General features: G+C 46.3%; 1 protein-coding gene across 3 annotated transcripts in view; it reads right to left on the reverse strand.

Annotated features, from left to right (window-relative positions):
• Positions 1 to 10,584: 10,584 nt before the first annotated feature.
• Positions 10,585 to 15,813, reverse strand: part of AFTPH (aftiphilin) — a 47,465-nt gene continuing 42,236 nt past the window's right edge. For 2 of the 3 annotated variants that reach the window (XM_080387908.1, XM_080387907.1), the window contains one exon: positions 10,585 to 11,804. In XM_080387908.1, coding sequence (XP_080244034.1) covers positions 11,660 to 11,804 — 145 coding nt within the window. In that variant the 3' untranslated portion in view covers positions 10,585 to 11,659. The remainder of the gene's footprint in view (positions 11,805 to 15,813) is intronic. The other variant, XR_013928171.1, reaches the window with a different exon arrangement.

Genomic DNA, 15,813 nt, shown 5'->3' on the forward strand with positions numbered 1-15,813 from the left:
CCTTTTGAATGCTGAGCTTTCCTCTTGTCACAGGTGCCCAGCCCAGGGCAAGCACGTACGGCCTCCCAGGATGGGCCAGAGCCCAGACACCCACCTCCTGCACCAGTGCCAGCCCCGTGGGTACCAGCTGCCCAACACCGACGTGGTGCCGCTGGTTCTCCCTTCAGCAGCGACCAAAGGGCTGAGGTTCTGCAGGTGCCCCAGACGCCACTGCAACGCCCAGCATCTCCCACACGCTGCCACAGCCTCAGCAGTGCACTCATGAGATGCCTCTGTACTGGACCTGGGCACCAACCTAACTAGCACCCAGCACCTGGCAGAATAATCCCAGCTGCACCAATGTCACACATACCTATCTATGGATCTAGCCGGTGCGTGCACAGCCATATATAACCACCTAGGATCATTACATAAAATCAGCTCCTAACAGCAAACTCTAGACAGGGAAAACAGTCTGGACAGCATGAATTTTACAAACAAAAGCAAATGCAAAATCCCTATTTAGACACTTCAGTTGAAGTGTTTTGCTACAGAAGCCAGTTTTGAATTTATCAGCCTCTTAAACCAACTCCAAAGCAGCAGGAAACAATCACGCTGGGACTGTAGCATCTCTCTTGACCCTGGCATTTGAGCCAACTCTCCTTGCAGGGAAAAGGGCACCTGCAATTCGTGAGCTGTGCTGCAGCTATGACAGCAGCCACGGGAGCCTTTTCCTCCCCCTCTCCAGTTAAGGGTTTCCCGCGTGCGCGTTTGTTTTGCAGAAGAGCTGGCCTACCTATGTCTTATTTTCATCTTTTCCAGCAGCATCGCTATTTTTGGGGAACCTACAGCAGCAGCAGGGTCCGCAGTGCTTTGTCAGGCAGGAGAGAAAAGCACGCCGCGTTGAAAGTAGAGCATGAACTCCCCTGCGATCCTGCCAGCGTTCCCTCGCCTGCCTCTACCTGTTTGGGTTGCTGAGAAGAAACTGGAACCTATTATCAGGCCTGCTCCTTTGTCAGGTGCTGCTTTGATGTAAATTCAACCATGATCAAATGTGCTGATGGCAGCAAACAGCCAAAGAGTAACAAACATGCAAACTGCACAGTGACCTGCAGAGATTAGAGTACCAAGGCTGTAGACAAATCGGGATGATTAAACACAAATGAGCTAGGAAGTCTTGGGAGAAGTACCCAGGGAGACAGAAATAAGCAACGCAGACAGAAAATACAAGAACAAGGCAGACCGAAGACTGAACAGACCCTACCAGCGCATAAATCAAAGCCTTCCCCCGCTGCCCGTGCTTTAGCTGTACCCTAACGCTTCTGCTCTGAGGAAGCCGGCACTAGGCTTGCTGCAGGGAAGCAGGCGGAGAAACCCTCCGTGCGCCTTTGCTGCATTCCGCCTGGCACACCGCTGTCGCTACAGAACCAGCGCAGCCCTTACAGAGGAAAAAAAGAGGCTCCCCTGCCCCCCCCCCTTCCCCCCCCCCCCCCCCCTTTTTCTTTCTTAAAAAACTTCTGGAGAGGCACTGACAGGAGTTCCCTGCAATCAGAACCGCCCTGCTAATTGCAGCATCTGCAGAATCCACCTTCGCTCACAACCCGCAAATCCAAGGAAAGCCTAGCGGGAGCTAATGGCACTATCGACATCCATCTTCCAGCAGCACAACTTTCCCAAGCGTGGAGGACCAGGAGGGTTGCAAGGCCAGAAAATCACGTGCTCATATATAACGTGATGCAATTCCACGGCTGTGCAGCTTCCCCTGCCGCTTTACGTTGGCGATGCACGCGAGTTCCTTGCGTGCCTCACGCTGTTCAAACACGCTGCACATACATCCCCGTCTGCAGCACAACACCACCTGCTTGAAAGGTTTCTTTAGAATTTGGAGAGTAGGGCTGTTCTTTGAAGGTGGGAACTTATTTTGGGGCAGCACGGTATATCATTGCATTACTTCATTTTTCATCTCTTGCCAGTAGCGATGTCACCACCCTGCACACTCTCAGACTTAAAGACCTTTACCGGTTTAGGAACCACTTAGCAACATGCCAGGTGGCAGAAGCTAAATGAGATCTGCTGCCTTATTACAGGCATATTTATCTTTCAAATCCCATAGCTGCAGACAGCACTTTCTGTATCCCTCAAAAAATGAACTTCTCTAGCAGTAACACAGGGAAATCTGTAAAATCCCCCTTGTAAGCATGTTAAAATCCCCCTTGCCACTGCATGCCACAGCTCTTCCCACCATCACTTGTAAACCGGAGCAGTGACACTGTGTTCACACTCGCAAAATGAGAACGAATCCTCGACCCTGCTGATCCAAAGTGGAATAAGATCGAGATGTCAGCAGGGCAGATTTCTGCACACACAGCCTATTCTTTGCTAATGAGGTTTCAGCTGCGATCCTCCCCACTCGCATCCCTGAGATCAAAGCCCACTTCAAAGAGCAGGACGCTTGGACATGGGCTGACAGCGCGTCCCGAGCTCTCTCCCCTAGTGCTGCCGTGCCGTTAGCTGGCCTGGGCAGCGCTGCACCTCACCGGGGCTAGCTGGGGTCTGCTCTAATTGTGCTCTGGTCCGTCTCTGGTCTGACTGTTTTTTCCTGGAGGTTCAGTATATTTTCCAGCATACATAAATGATGCAATACAACGCAACATGCAACGCACCAGCTTAGCACAGCACAATCCACATGCGGTTTAAAATAAAATAAAGACTGCAAGGAGATCAGCGCACTTTTTGGAAGACAAAGACAAATACCATCTTTCTTGCCAGGATGGAGGAAAGACCTGCAGAAATCACTTGGAGCTTCAGGTATTCGCTACGCTCCAGGCAGGACCCCTGCTGCTGTGCAGCACTGCCCACGCAAGCGGATGGTACAGCATCCATAGCACCCCACGGGCTGACCCCATCCCTCTTGTTTTCTAAAACCTGCTCAACTTGGAGGTTTAACTCAAGCCGGGCTAATCCAGGTCTCCTGGGAGTGGAAAATCTCCACTCCCCGTCTCAGGGGAAGGTGGCTTTCACAAGCAGATGGGAATTCAAGCACACACGCTGCAACATTTCAGTCCTTTCCTGAGACAGGCTAACCTCCAAAGCGCCAACATGGTCCTCCAGCACTCCGCATGAATGAAACACTAGGAATCGGAGCCTGTGCCAGCTGCAATGGTCCTACAAGCTGGAAAGGACCAAACTCCCTACCTCTTTGGTCCTGGACTGGGGGAGAATTGGCTCAGGCCATCTCCTGAATGAAAGAGCAGCTCTCCTAATGACTGAGTTCACATTGCCAGCCTGCTAAGGAGCTGCATTGATTGGAAACCTAAAGGACAGCTGTTTGTTCCTCCCTTTCCACCCTGCTTCCTCCTCCCCGGCCAAAGGAGGAGGAAAGTTGCCAGAACAGGCTTCATGTAGGTGGCCAAGGATAGAGAGAAAGGGAGAGGACACCCCTTCAAAACGGAAAAGGAAGGGAAACTGTACCCTTAAGAGCACAAAGCAGCCATACAACCGCTCATTCTGCCATTGTCAGAGGGAGGCAGCTCAGTCCAAGAGAAAGTGGAGTAACCTGCAATAGTCCTAACAGCTGCAAAACACCCGCTGCCAACTGCATGTTGATTCTTAACTTGCTTCAGCATTAACGAAGTGACAAAAGGCTTTAGTGCTCCCAATGAAAACACAGTCCCTGCACTCAGTAAAATAACACAGCCATGAAAAAAAACCTTTTTGGTAGTAGAATTCGTGTGCAAACAGGATTCAGGTCCAACTTGCCCAGACTAGGACAAAACATCTGATGAGATTCGGGGCTGGGGAGGGAGAGAAAAGGGAGGGTTTGAAGGGGTGTGTGTGTGGCACACTTCACATCCGCTTTCCATTTGTTCCCAAAGCAGCCCTGCTTTCTATTTGGGCTAAAAGTCCCTGTAGTTTAGAAGCCACGATATGATCAGAAAATAAGGCTGTACGGACCCTGAGCCAGCCTTTGCATTTTTGGAAGAGCACGTTGGATACTTTCCACTCTGCTCTGAACTGCTGTGGAGGCTGCTCCCGGACTCTTCTCCAAGGCTGTAAGGAGCTGAAGCGCATTAGGAAGAGATCCAGCAAAACTCGCTGCCTCAACTTCTTTAAAATCCTTGGACTGGTGCGCGTAAAGGCGTAAGGAAATCAGCAGCCCAACTACTCATGGACTGCCTGCACACAGCTGCCAGCATTCACTTGTTCTTTCCAGGTGGTCTTTTCCACACCCTTCTTTCCCCCAACTGAAAAACCAGCTCCGACCACAGCAAAAATTACAATTCAGCCATATCGCAGCTCTGCAGACCTAAGTGACATCCAGAGGGGACACCAGACAGAGCCAGCTCCGCCACGAGCACACACACGTGTCTTCTGCACATCCCACCATACACCCAACCTGCTCCTGGGACCATACAGCTGCCCACTGACTCTGGAAAAGCACACTGGAATGAAGCTGTGCGGCAGGACTCCCCTCCCTTCCCCTGTGCCACTATGACCAAGACTCGTTGCTATCAACGGGGCAGACCTTGACCACCACGTTCTTGGAGATATTTATACCAACAGGCTGCAGCTCACAGTCAGAAATACCACCGGGACTAGCACAGGAGAAGCCAATTTGCCTTGTTTCTTTTACTGCTAGAGTTGGACCCCGTTACAGCCGAATCCCCCAGAGGTGCTGTCACAATGCCACCAAAAGGGGTCAGGGTGGGAAGGGAGGGTTTGTTCTCCCCAAAGTACAAGTCCCAAAGGCTCACCCCCCTGCCGAGCCAGGCCAGCTCTGGCACAGCGCAGCTCGTCAGGATGGAGCTGACCACCACAGTGGTCTGTGGGGTTTGCGCCACAGCAAGGCTTGCGGTACTCTCTGTATTACAGCATAAGGCCGTGGCTACCCGAGGTATGCTGGACAACTTCCTTTCCTACAAGGCATCCTCCTGAGCAGCTGGAGGCCAGTCAACAGATTAAGGTCTGATCCAAAGAACTTGCTTTTCTCCCTTTGTGTAATGCCTTCTGAAGACCAGCTCAGGCGAGACAATGCTTCCTGCCATTTATAAGATTAAGGCTGTCTTGAAAACCACACCTGGCTTCAGTAAGCTGCTCTCACTGCAGTTCTTCACCATCTGAGGGAAACAAACACCAAGTGTTTTATCACTTAAAGATTTAAAAACAATCAAGACACATTTCATTGGAAAAGCAGAGACAAAGGCACAGACAAGCTGCTGAGCTGAGCTGAAACTGCCCCTCTGCTTCCCCTCCATCCCCATTCAATAACTTCATCGCTTTAAGTACGGGAGGTGAGGCTCACACGATGACAGCGGTCCCAGCAGCAAGCCTACCTGTATTCCAGGGGGGTTTGCTTGCTAGACCTGGTGTCAACCATGCAAATGCTTGCAGCATGGGACTGCATGAGCATCTGTGCTAATAACCGCCCCCCCCCCCCCCCCCCCCCCCCCCTATGACCCAGCCCTAACAAGCAAGTATCAGTCACAACAGCTCAGCTGCCAGCTCTCCTGGTTTCAGCTGGGACAGAGTTAATTTTCTTCCTAGTAGCTGGTGCAGTGCTGTGCTTTGGATTTGGTGTGAGAATAATGTTGGTAACACACTGATGGTTTAGTTGTTGCTAAGTAATGCTCATACTAAGTCAAGGACATTTCAGTTCCTTAGCCCCCGACAGTGAGAGGGCTGGGGGGTAACAAGACATTGGGAGGGGACACAGCCAGGACAGCTGACCTCAGCTAGCCAAAGGGATATTCTGGACCACAGAACATCATGCTCAGTATATAAGAGCTGGAGGAAGAAGGAAGGGGGGGGGGCACACATTTGGAGTGATGGCGTTTGCCTTCTCAAGTCACCATTACATGTGATGGAGCCCTGCTGTCCTGGGGATGGCTGAACACCTGCCTGCCCACGGGAAATGGGGACCAAATTCCTTGCTTTGCCTGCATGCGTAGCTTTTGCTTTACCTATTAAACTGTTTTTATCTCAACCCACAAGTTTTCTCACTTTTACTATCCCAAGGAAGCAAGAAAGGGGCTGGGTGGTGCTTAGTTGCCAGCTGAGGCTAAACCGTGACATCAGCACAGGTACAACAGGTCAGCAGCAAGTGCCACCTTGGCCAGACAAACAGGAAGGACACAGGTGGAAGCCCAGCAGAGCACCTTAGGGCACACAGCCCGAGAGGGTCAGCTTCATTTTGATGCTTCAGCTTAGTTTATTGCATGCATGGGTACGTATTTTAAACGTACACAACTATGCCAAAAAGATCGTTAAGCATGTGGAAAACCATGCCAGAAGGATCATTAAGTCTGCTTAGGCAAACATTTGAAAATACGATACCTTAATTTGACTCTCCTTTGAATTAGCTTTTAGTTACAGAGCCTTGTTATTTTGTTTTCCACAAGACCACAGTGTCTTCTAGTTCAGTGAGAAGCATTTTTCTGCCTCACATTCTAAAAGTAGTCCCCAGGCTTATTTAAGGCAGACAGTCCAATTCCTATATGGAGTACAGCATTAGGTGACAAACACTGGATCTGCAGAGGAAGATTTCAGTGCCCATGAACTAGGCACATACTTTTCTTCGGTGACTGTATAGTGAATCTGGGTGTCAGACAGTGAGCGTTCCTCTGTGCTTTGAGACGTGTGATACCTGTATCAGCTGAGTCCTCCTCAGATTCTACTGACAACCTACAAAGAGGAGCACGGCATTTCAAACAAGAGTTGATCTTTGCAACCCTGCTGTAGCACAGGGGCAACAATGTATATTACAGGTTTAAGAACAGGCTGACAAGTTGACAAGAGCTCCAGCAGCTTCGGGTGCTTAGCACATGCACCTGACCCCTGGTGTATATTAAACGAGCAAAGCTCCTAACTGCTTAAGCTACATCCTGGAGAAATCAGCATTTCTGCAAGTCCCAATCAGGCAACTCACACTGGGCACCAAGTGACAGAAATGCACAAAAAGAAGCCGGCACAGCCAGCTGCTTCAAGCCAGGAGAGCATCGCACTCCACTGCGCCTTCGCAGTGCCCGCGGGCGGCCATCCTTTCCCTTTAGCTACATGCAGCAGGGGCCCTGTAGGGAAGTTTCACTGCACTATGCTGATTCAGAGAACAAATTTGCGCAGGGCATGAGGCAAGGATTGGGTGAAGACAGGATGATATCTAAGTAACCACTGTCACATTGCAGATGCATGACAGGAATCAAGCTGCAGTTCCAAATCACAGCAGTGGAGCTTAGCTTTTGAGGATTTGATTTTATACCCACAGACTGGATTTATAATGTACCTCCTTATTTAAAAATACTTTTTAAAGAAGATCTTTAACATCTGGACTTGTATCAATGCTAAAACAGGCACCAGCAGCTGCATTTAAACCCCTTATGTCTGCAGTTCAGCTCTACCAAAAATAATTGACAGCAATAGTGGGCTGTTGCGACGTGTGCAAGTTACACTCATGTGACGGGTTTGACACATTCTCTCTGCAGTACAGTAACACAAAGACTTGGGTCTGAGGCTCAGTTCCAGATTTTGGAGAAAAGCAGCTAGTGGGCACAGTGTGTGCACCTGTAATCCATCCCAGGCTTTCTCTCCTCTCCAAATGCCCCTGCTCCTCACGCTTGTATCCCACTTTCTCCACCACCTGCTCCTCCTATAGCTATCCCAGCTGCCTGCACTCCCAGCCCGGCTTCACCTTCTTATTTCCCCTGCTCAGAGCTTCTCCTGAGCTTTTGCTTTGTATTTTCTTCCAGCAACTCCTCTCCTTGTGTTGTTTCCTCCTATCTCCCTTCCAAGTTGCCGGTTCACCTAAGAGAGCAGGCCAGGCTGCTCGCTGCCTTGACTGGCTGTGCTCTTCAGCAGAGAGGCCAGACTACGAAAAACTCTCCTTTCGCAGCAGGCACTCCTAGCAGATGCCATAAGCTTTTATAAGTTATACTCAAGTGTATTTTGCAACTATCCTGTATTTTCGGACTGCTCTGAAATCCAAAAGATAACTCTGCATGGGTGCAGAACTGTCACAAAAGAGACGCCCCTAGACACAAGCGGTTGGGTCAAAGCTGATCTATCCGTCTTGCACGCTCTGAGCTGTTTCTCTTGCATCCTATAAAGACTACTAGATACTCAGCGCAAGCACGGCAGTCCTGCAGTCCAACAACAACTTTCCACACGTTGATTTCATTACCAGGTAAAATTCTGTACAACAATCTCACGTGATGAAGGGTTAACTTCAGTACACAGTAATTGCATCTGAGGGCATCTACGTAAATCATTTGCAAGCTTTATTTTTGGCATCTCAAAATGAATCTGTCACGCTAATGATATTCTGAGAAGGTCTTAACGTTTCAAGTGCTGTGGGAAGTGCAGCTCTGCTAACACCTGCAGCAGGTGGTAATGCTGCTGGTAAGTCAGCGCTGAACTGCCGGGTGTCAGAGTGCAGTCTCTTGGATAATCCAAGCTGAGTCCAGCTCTTCTTAGCAGTCACTCAGGGGCCTGCAGCTCGCTTCACAGTGGGAGTTTTGGACTTTGCTTCATGGCCATGTTCCAACTCAGGCAATTGCATCTGAACCAAGTGGCCTCTGCTGCTTCTGTTGCACGGGCACATAAGCCCCTTGCTATTAAATGACACTAGTTCTGGAGTGAACGTGATACGCATTGACATGTCTGATGACAATGCAGAGCAACACGTATGTGCAGAAAGTATCGGTTACCATCCTGCCCATAAACCTACTGGCAAGACTAAACCCATATGGCACGCTGTATCAATGGGAACGGCATGCAAGGACAACCCTCTGCAGCCAGATCTGCTAGGCAAAACTTTCTGCGTAAGAACAAAGCTGTCTGTACACAACAGGAGAGAGGTAGTTCAGCCTGTCTGTCCATGCCACAATCGACCAGCAACAGGCAGGCTTAAGCTAGGAGACAAAAAGCAATGCTACATTTTAAGGCAAGCAGCATCCAACTCAAAAGGGTGAATTATAGACAGAAGATTTATGTCTTTTGGCAGTGTGAAGGTCTACAGGATGCGATTGGGGGGGGGGGGGGGCGGGCACAGAAAGAACATAAAAACCTCATAAACACACTGTAGGTTGGTACCAGGTTTCATAAAGTTTCAGATTGGTACATCCGTCACAATAGAAATCTCCTTCCCCCCCCTGCCACTTCTCCCCCTCCCCCACCTACGGCGGGCCACCAGTACTGCACTTGGAGACTGGAAGACAAATGGGCAGCTGCCTCTAGAGGCAATTGTGAGGAGACTAAAGATCAACTTGCAGCTGGCACTTCCACCCCCACCTCTCCTTAATACTTCAGTCCACATGCTTCCAGACAAGGATCATGAGTCAGCTCCTAAACATATTCTCCTTGAAACAATAGCTATAGCGCTCTGCCGCAGCTATACCACTACTCTGGCTCCAAGGGACACGCCACAGTTGGGAAAACAAAAGGACCAATTTCAACCCACAGCAGCCCACCACCAGAACTGAATGATATAATATGCACACACGGAAGAATACTATGGTAAACCTGTGAGATCAGCAAAGCTAATTTTGACATGTAGCAGGCATGAAGTCAGTACCGTAATGAAAATCTGCAGAAGCAGCAAACAGAAGTGTTTTTGGGGCTACAAGATAAAGCAGATGGCTTCTGCATAAACCTTTGCAGCTAGCACAGGGTGGTTTGATACCGCAGCACTGTACACTGCAGTACTAATTAGAGGTCAAATGAGCCAATTTAGCCTTTACATATTAACTTTATCACAACTGTCGGAGCTGCTCTCTCAATTCTGAGTAGCCACCACTCGCTGAAACTCCCGTGTCCACAAAGGTGGAACTCCAGCGCTCACCTCTCCAGGACATTTAAAGAGGAAAGAAGCTTCCTTTTGCCAGGGCATTTCAGCTTACCAGCCAATGACATCAAACTTCAACTCTCTGACCCAAGTGCTATCAGACGATAAAGAATTCAACAAAACAGTAAGAAAATGCATTGGAGATTTCTCAAAACTAAATATTAAATGATGAACTGGAAGTGACTACGGAGCACTTAAAGAGCTGTGCACATAGTAAAGGTTAGCCATGGGAAAGTCTACGCCCAGGCAAAGCGCCTTCAAGACATACCAGCACCCAGAGCATGCCTTACCTGCAGCCAGTTCACCGATACCCGCTGAAGAGGTGCTGCTGAAAGAGCTACAGTGCAAGCTAACATGTTAGGTAGGAAACTTAAGTGAATGCTATGTTTACATTTTTATTTCTAGCTAGGCAAAACCAGTTGTCCTTTCTCACCTCACCATAATTTGTGTTCATTACAGCTGAGTATTACCAAGTACTGTGAAGAAGTCTCTAATCCAAATTACCAACGTGTCTTGAGCCACATCGCCCCACCAGCCAGAAGGCTAGCTGGAGCCAGAAATAAAAGGCTACATCACAACACGTCAAAGAGGCAGGACAATTAAAGTCTGCTGCTCCTTCTGCAGGACCCCGACAGGTGCGTTTTGAGGGACTGTGCCACACAAATTAGAATGTTCTACTGTTCAATGCAGTGCATTGATTTTACCATGAACACAAATGTTAACGATGTATACACATGCTGTATAAAAAGACAGCAGACTATATACATATGTATCTTTTAAATTATTTTATTTTGTGTAAGCTAAAAGGAAATTTACACACTTAAATCTCAAAAGACCTTGGGCATGCACATTGACCTTTTTAGAGGTTCTTCTACATAGCTCTCTTTTTTTCCATAGGAATTTCCCCAGACATTTACAACCCATAGTTTTTTACTGTATATACAGCCTAAAACCATAGCAATCTATGATTATGTCATTTTACACTGTGCAAAATCAAACAGGAATAGTGGTACAACAGAACATAATTTTAAACAGGTAAATTTCATTTTAAGACATTCATATAGTTTTGGTCCTTCTTTTCCAAATCAAACTGATTAAAAGCAGACAACCTTCTAATGACCAAAAAAATCAAGTGTTTAGACAGTGATCCATAACTGGAACAAGAAGTTACTGACAGCATACCTTTCAAAAGGCTATATAGTGACAGAGCCATACTATTGAAATTGAAGAACATAAAAATTGATCAGCCAACCAATCAAACAGGGGGAGGGGATTGGGGAGAAGAAAAAGAAAAACACATCTTAAGCTTGTTAAAACACAAAAGAAATTACTGGGTTTTAAAGAAACAACAACAACTGAAAACCTGCAAAGGGACAAAGTAACCTTTTCTTCCCCCCACCCCCCACCCCCAGCAATAAGTATTTTAATATATGCAGGAAAGAAAGACGCTCAATGCAATCTAAAAACCTTTACGGGGGACTTCACAGATTGTGAAGATTGAAGTTTTCATTATGTGTTTCTAGGATATTTTTTTTTAACTTTTTAAAGTTTTGTAAGAAGGACACCACCAGTGTATTTCACAAAGACATAAATGTATACATCCCAGCACAACAAAAAGAATAGATCTTCCAAAAGATTTGCCCCCAATTATTTACATTTTTCTCTAATATAAATTTAGGACTCCAGTATGTAAATAAATATACATTACTATGTATACCTTTCTAGTGCTGCTTACCAACAAATCATCTGAACTTGACTTTTTTTTAATTAAAGCAAGATTGCTTTTTACGACCCACAGAGGGAAGGAAAAAAAAAATCAATAGAAAACGTCCAATTCACATCACTTTAGTCTACCTTTTCTTGGCAGCTTGTTGAAGGTGTTAATGTGGCTGGGAACATCAACACCTTGGCATGCATGAAAGTTAAGTCAGGAAGGCTAGAAATCACCTTGGCAGCCTCTTCACTAAGATGTTCTTCTTTTTTAGGCTTCCTGTTGAGAAAAGAACAAAGTGCATTAATCCAGTACCTGATATCCCTCGGATCACTGGGAGAATCGCTGATTGAAGCAATGTTCTGTCAGTTTGTCTCCCATTGACAGGCACTTCTGCAAGCTACTTGAAGGTAGTCTAATGTTATAATATCTACCTGCCTACCAACAAAAGGTTAACATAGAAAGTCAGCAGAATGTTCCTGCATATTGTTGTAATAAGGGGAAAAAATACCCCGATTTCCTATTTAGATGCTGATTTTTTTTTTTTTTTTGGCAGGTTCCAGTGTGAAGAGACAGCCATGCCCATATTCTAGGGATAAGACAACTGGAGCATTAGTTCTAAACTACCTAAATCCAGTACTATCTTTCAAAACAAAGTGGAAAAATCTTGAAAGGATACTAAGAAGTTCCTAACTTACTTCTTAATACTTTTAAAATAAAAGGGTACTTATGCTGTGTTTCCAACAAGACCATTCTCAGATGATACATCACATCGTTCCACACGGTGATCCACAAACCCTTTTTTCCCCCCAGGGCTCATCAGCAGCAAAAGGTGGCTCACAACTTGTAGCTACTTGCTTTGAAGTGCAGTAGTACTTGTAGCTATAATGATACATACAGCAGTTTGGGAATCACTGGTGTTTACTTTGCCTTTTGCATTATTCACAAGAATTACTGAGTGCAAATGAATAAAGAGGTCTGAATCCCATGTGCTTGGTTCTCACCATTATGCAAAACCCTCACATTTCCTAGGTAAAACGAAGCCTGGCTCAGACTGCTACAGAAGACCCCTCCCCTCCTCTGCCCAAAAATCCATACTTTACAGACATCTGGTTTATATTTAAAGAACACTGCTTATTACTAGAAAGTGTCAGTTTCCCATCAAACGTTATTCCTGTTTCAAAAAGGCACCTGCTACACCCTGTAATGACATTAGAAACTCTAGCTGAACAAGCTCCCTCATCTTCGGGGCAAAAAACAGACAAAAGGCTTGAACCAAATAAACTGCCTTTCCCTAGAATGCCTCAGAGATTCCCCTTCAATCTTGTCCTATCTATAAACTTCAAACTGAGCCTGTGAGAAGGCAATGACCACTCCCATCACAAAGCAGCATGTACTTCTATTTTCTTTTGTCAGCGCCCGTTAGTATTGTTTCCTGAGGTGACCAGAGATCAGGGGAAAGCAAGGGGCTACGTGTTTGCTTCAGCAGCTGTCTCAGAATTTCATAGCTAGGAAGCAAAGAAAAGAAGAGCTGGAGTCAAACTCATCCTTGACATCACTGTCAGTGATGATCACTGTGTTGACACTGAACTATCACTTCTGTTTGCTACTTGAAATCTCCACTTGATTAAAGATCTCTAGATGAGGCAGCCTAGATACTAAATCTGACTTTCCTTCACTAGAATAGCAATATTTTCTTTTCTCTGCTGCAGTGGAATTTCATGAGCCACTGACTAGGCAGATTACCAAATTCTAGAGGATAAACAAAGCTGTGTGCTGGATTTACTGAAGGAAGAAGCAGAGAGCCAATATGTGTCTCCTTCTCCAGCAACTTCACAGTCAGCTCTGTTTGTGCTCGAAGGACTATCCCCGAGCTGTTGAAATGTCATTCTCACCCACCACTGTGTTATCAGTATCTGGTGCCACTATTAGTAATCACTTACCACTAGCCTCTTAAAGGTACAAACCCCTGGTGATCAAGGGCTTAGAGCTAACAAAGGAGTGTTTGACACAGGAAGCCAGAGGAAGAGGGCTGACCCAAAGATCTGCATTAAAAGGAGTTCCTGTAATTGTTAATCAGGCACCGAGATGGAGCTCACACACTCCTTGCTATTTATATGCCTCTTCCTCCTCTGCTCAACTGTGGCATGCTAAGAAATGGCACTCCTGGATCCCAGAGGCAGTGTTGCATTTTATATGCAGGACCTTTACCATGGGAGGATGCTATCACTCTTGCTGTACTAGCTGGTCTCTGCAACATCACTGTAGAACATGCTCACCAGTGACCACAGTCAGATGTGAATCTCATACAATTACTGAATGCTCCCCTCCTGGCTGGAGGCCCTTTGCAGTAATTTATGTACTTAATGTGCTCTGTAAAGAGTACCTATACAGAAGGACAAGCTAACACAGCAAACATTATTTAATTATGACCAAGTTACAGCAATAGATACAATCACCTGGCAATGAGACTCAGAACCTTTTTTAAAATCATCTCAGTGCAGAGAGGGATGAGACAGCCTAAAGCCTCCAGCCTCCATTCCTCGCCGGAGAGGGCCAGGTTCTTCTGGAAGACAATAAAACTGGACACTGCAAGTACCCTTTCTGGGAAGCTGTCAACACCTTCAGTAGCAAATATCACCCGGTCAACCTTAAAGAACTACTCATTAACTCTCTAAATTTAGAAGACAAAGTAGCACCATCACTGCAGAGTGTTCTTACCCTTAAAACTTAAACTGCCAAATAACTGTGGTGTCTTTTGAAAGAGGCAAGAGGAATAACCATGTTAGGTGCATTAATTTCAGCCACCACTTTTGCTGAAGAAGTTCCCATTGTTAAGAGCTTCTTTTGCTAAACCCTGGTCTGTAGGGGGGTGTTACAGATCTTCTCCTGGTTATGCACTCTTAACTTCTAGATGCCATAGCATGCAGGAAGGACACCCAAGCGAGCAGATGTCACTGTCAGCTGTTACGAGTTCCGTCTGCTTTGGAACCAGAAGTTTTGATTACTAAACCATGAAAGGACCCAGCCCTGGCTCAAAACAAGGTCTCTGCCCCATTCAGGTTTTAAAACTACCCCCATCCATCTCTTCTCTTAAGATTACATTTCCTCCCAAGACAGAGGACAGAAAGGATGCCCTTATGTAAGCACCTGTGCCAGTTCATCTACCTGTCGGCTCAAAGATTGCTTTTCAAAGGCAAGTTAACACTAAGCTGCAAGAAATGAGCCAGCGTGACAGGCAGGAAAGTTGTTGGAAGAAAGTTTAGCAAGAAATAGGGAATGCTTTGTCCATGTGTCACTCACACCTTACTGTTCTGTTTTGCATTCCAACCCCTTCCTGCAGTGTCTTTCAGGACTTCAGTCATATCTCATGTTTGCAAAGAGTTCTGTGGATAGCACCAGCAAGGTCAGGCTCTAATAACAACGAGCTGGTTAGAGAAATGCACTATAAAAAACCCCCAGTCACTCTGTTATTAAAAGTTAGCCTGCTTCATCTAACATTGCCCCCAAGGAGTATTTCTAGTTTAAATGAGGGTTTCGGCCCTTTCTTGGAAAGGTATCTGTTCTGCTCTTCTTCAAAAAGACAGCAGATAAGCTTTTGATCTCTGCCAATTCTCTGGAACCCGGCAAGGCTGCCGAGTCTCTGTGGAATGCTGTGCTGGATCCCTGACCTTCAACACTTGCTGCTGCTGTGAAGGCTTCAGGCTCCAGCTGAGGGGGAAGTTTCCTTCCTCTCCCAACACTTTCCTTCTGAGAAGCTGACTTTCCAGCTTCAGGTAATGGGTTTGCAAGCAAAAGATGGGGCTACTTCACACAAAGACGACTCTTCACATGGCTTTCTACAGCTGAACAACGGTATTTTCACTCTAAACTTTACCCTAAAGATCCTAACTTCAGACAAGTTACAGCCATGGGATAGCCTTAGCCCAACTGAAGTTGGCATCAAAGTGATATGGCCACTGGCCACATCCTCCCCTGATCAGTTACCATGAATAGCTAACAGTCCACATTTCCAGGTTGTTGCATGAATGTCATCTTTGTTAAGCTGGCAGCATCCAGCCACTCCCATTTTAAAGTCTTCAGTTCAGTAAGAATAAAAAAAAAATTCAAAAGAAAACCAGTTTATTACAAAAAGCTAACATACTGCTACACATTTGGCATATTGCTGAGATAAATCCTTCTTATTTCTCTGAAGGTTTCTAGCTTGAAAAAAGACTGCTTTTCTTTTGGAGAGCATGAAATAAAAAAAAAATTGAAAACACTTGAAATTTTTAAAATTCAGAGTTAC

This window comes from Falco punctatus (genome assembly GCF_963210335.1).
Source record: "Falco punctatus genome assembly, chromosome: 5".
Classification (NCBI taxonomy): Eukaryota; Metazoa; Chordata; class Aves; order Falconiformes; family Falconidae; genus Falco; species Falco punctatus.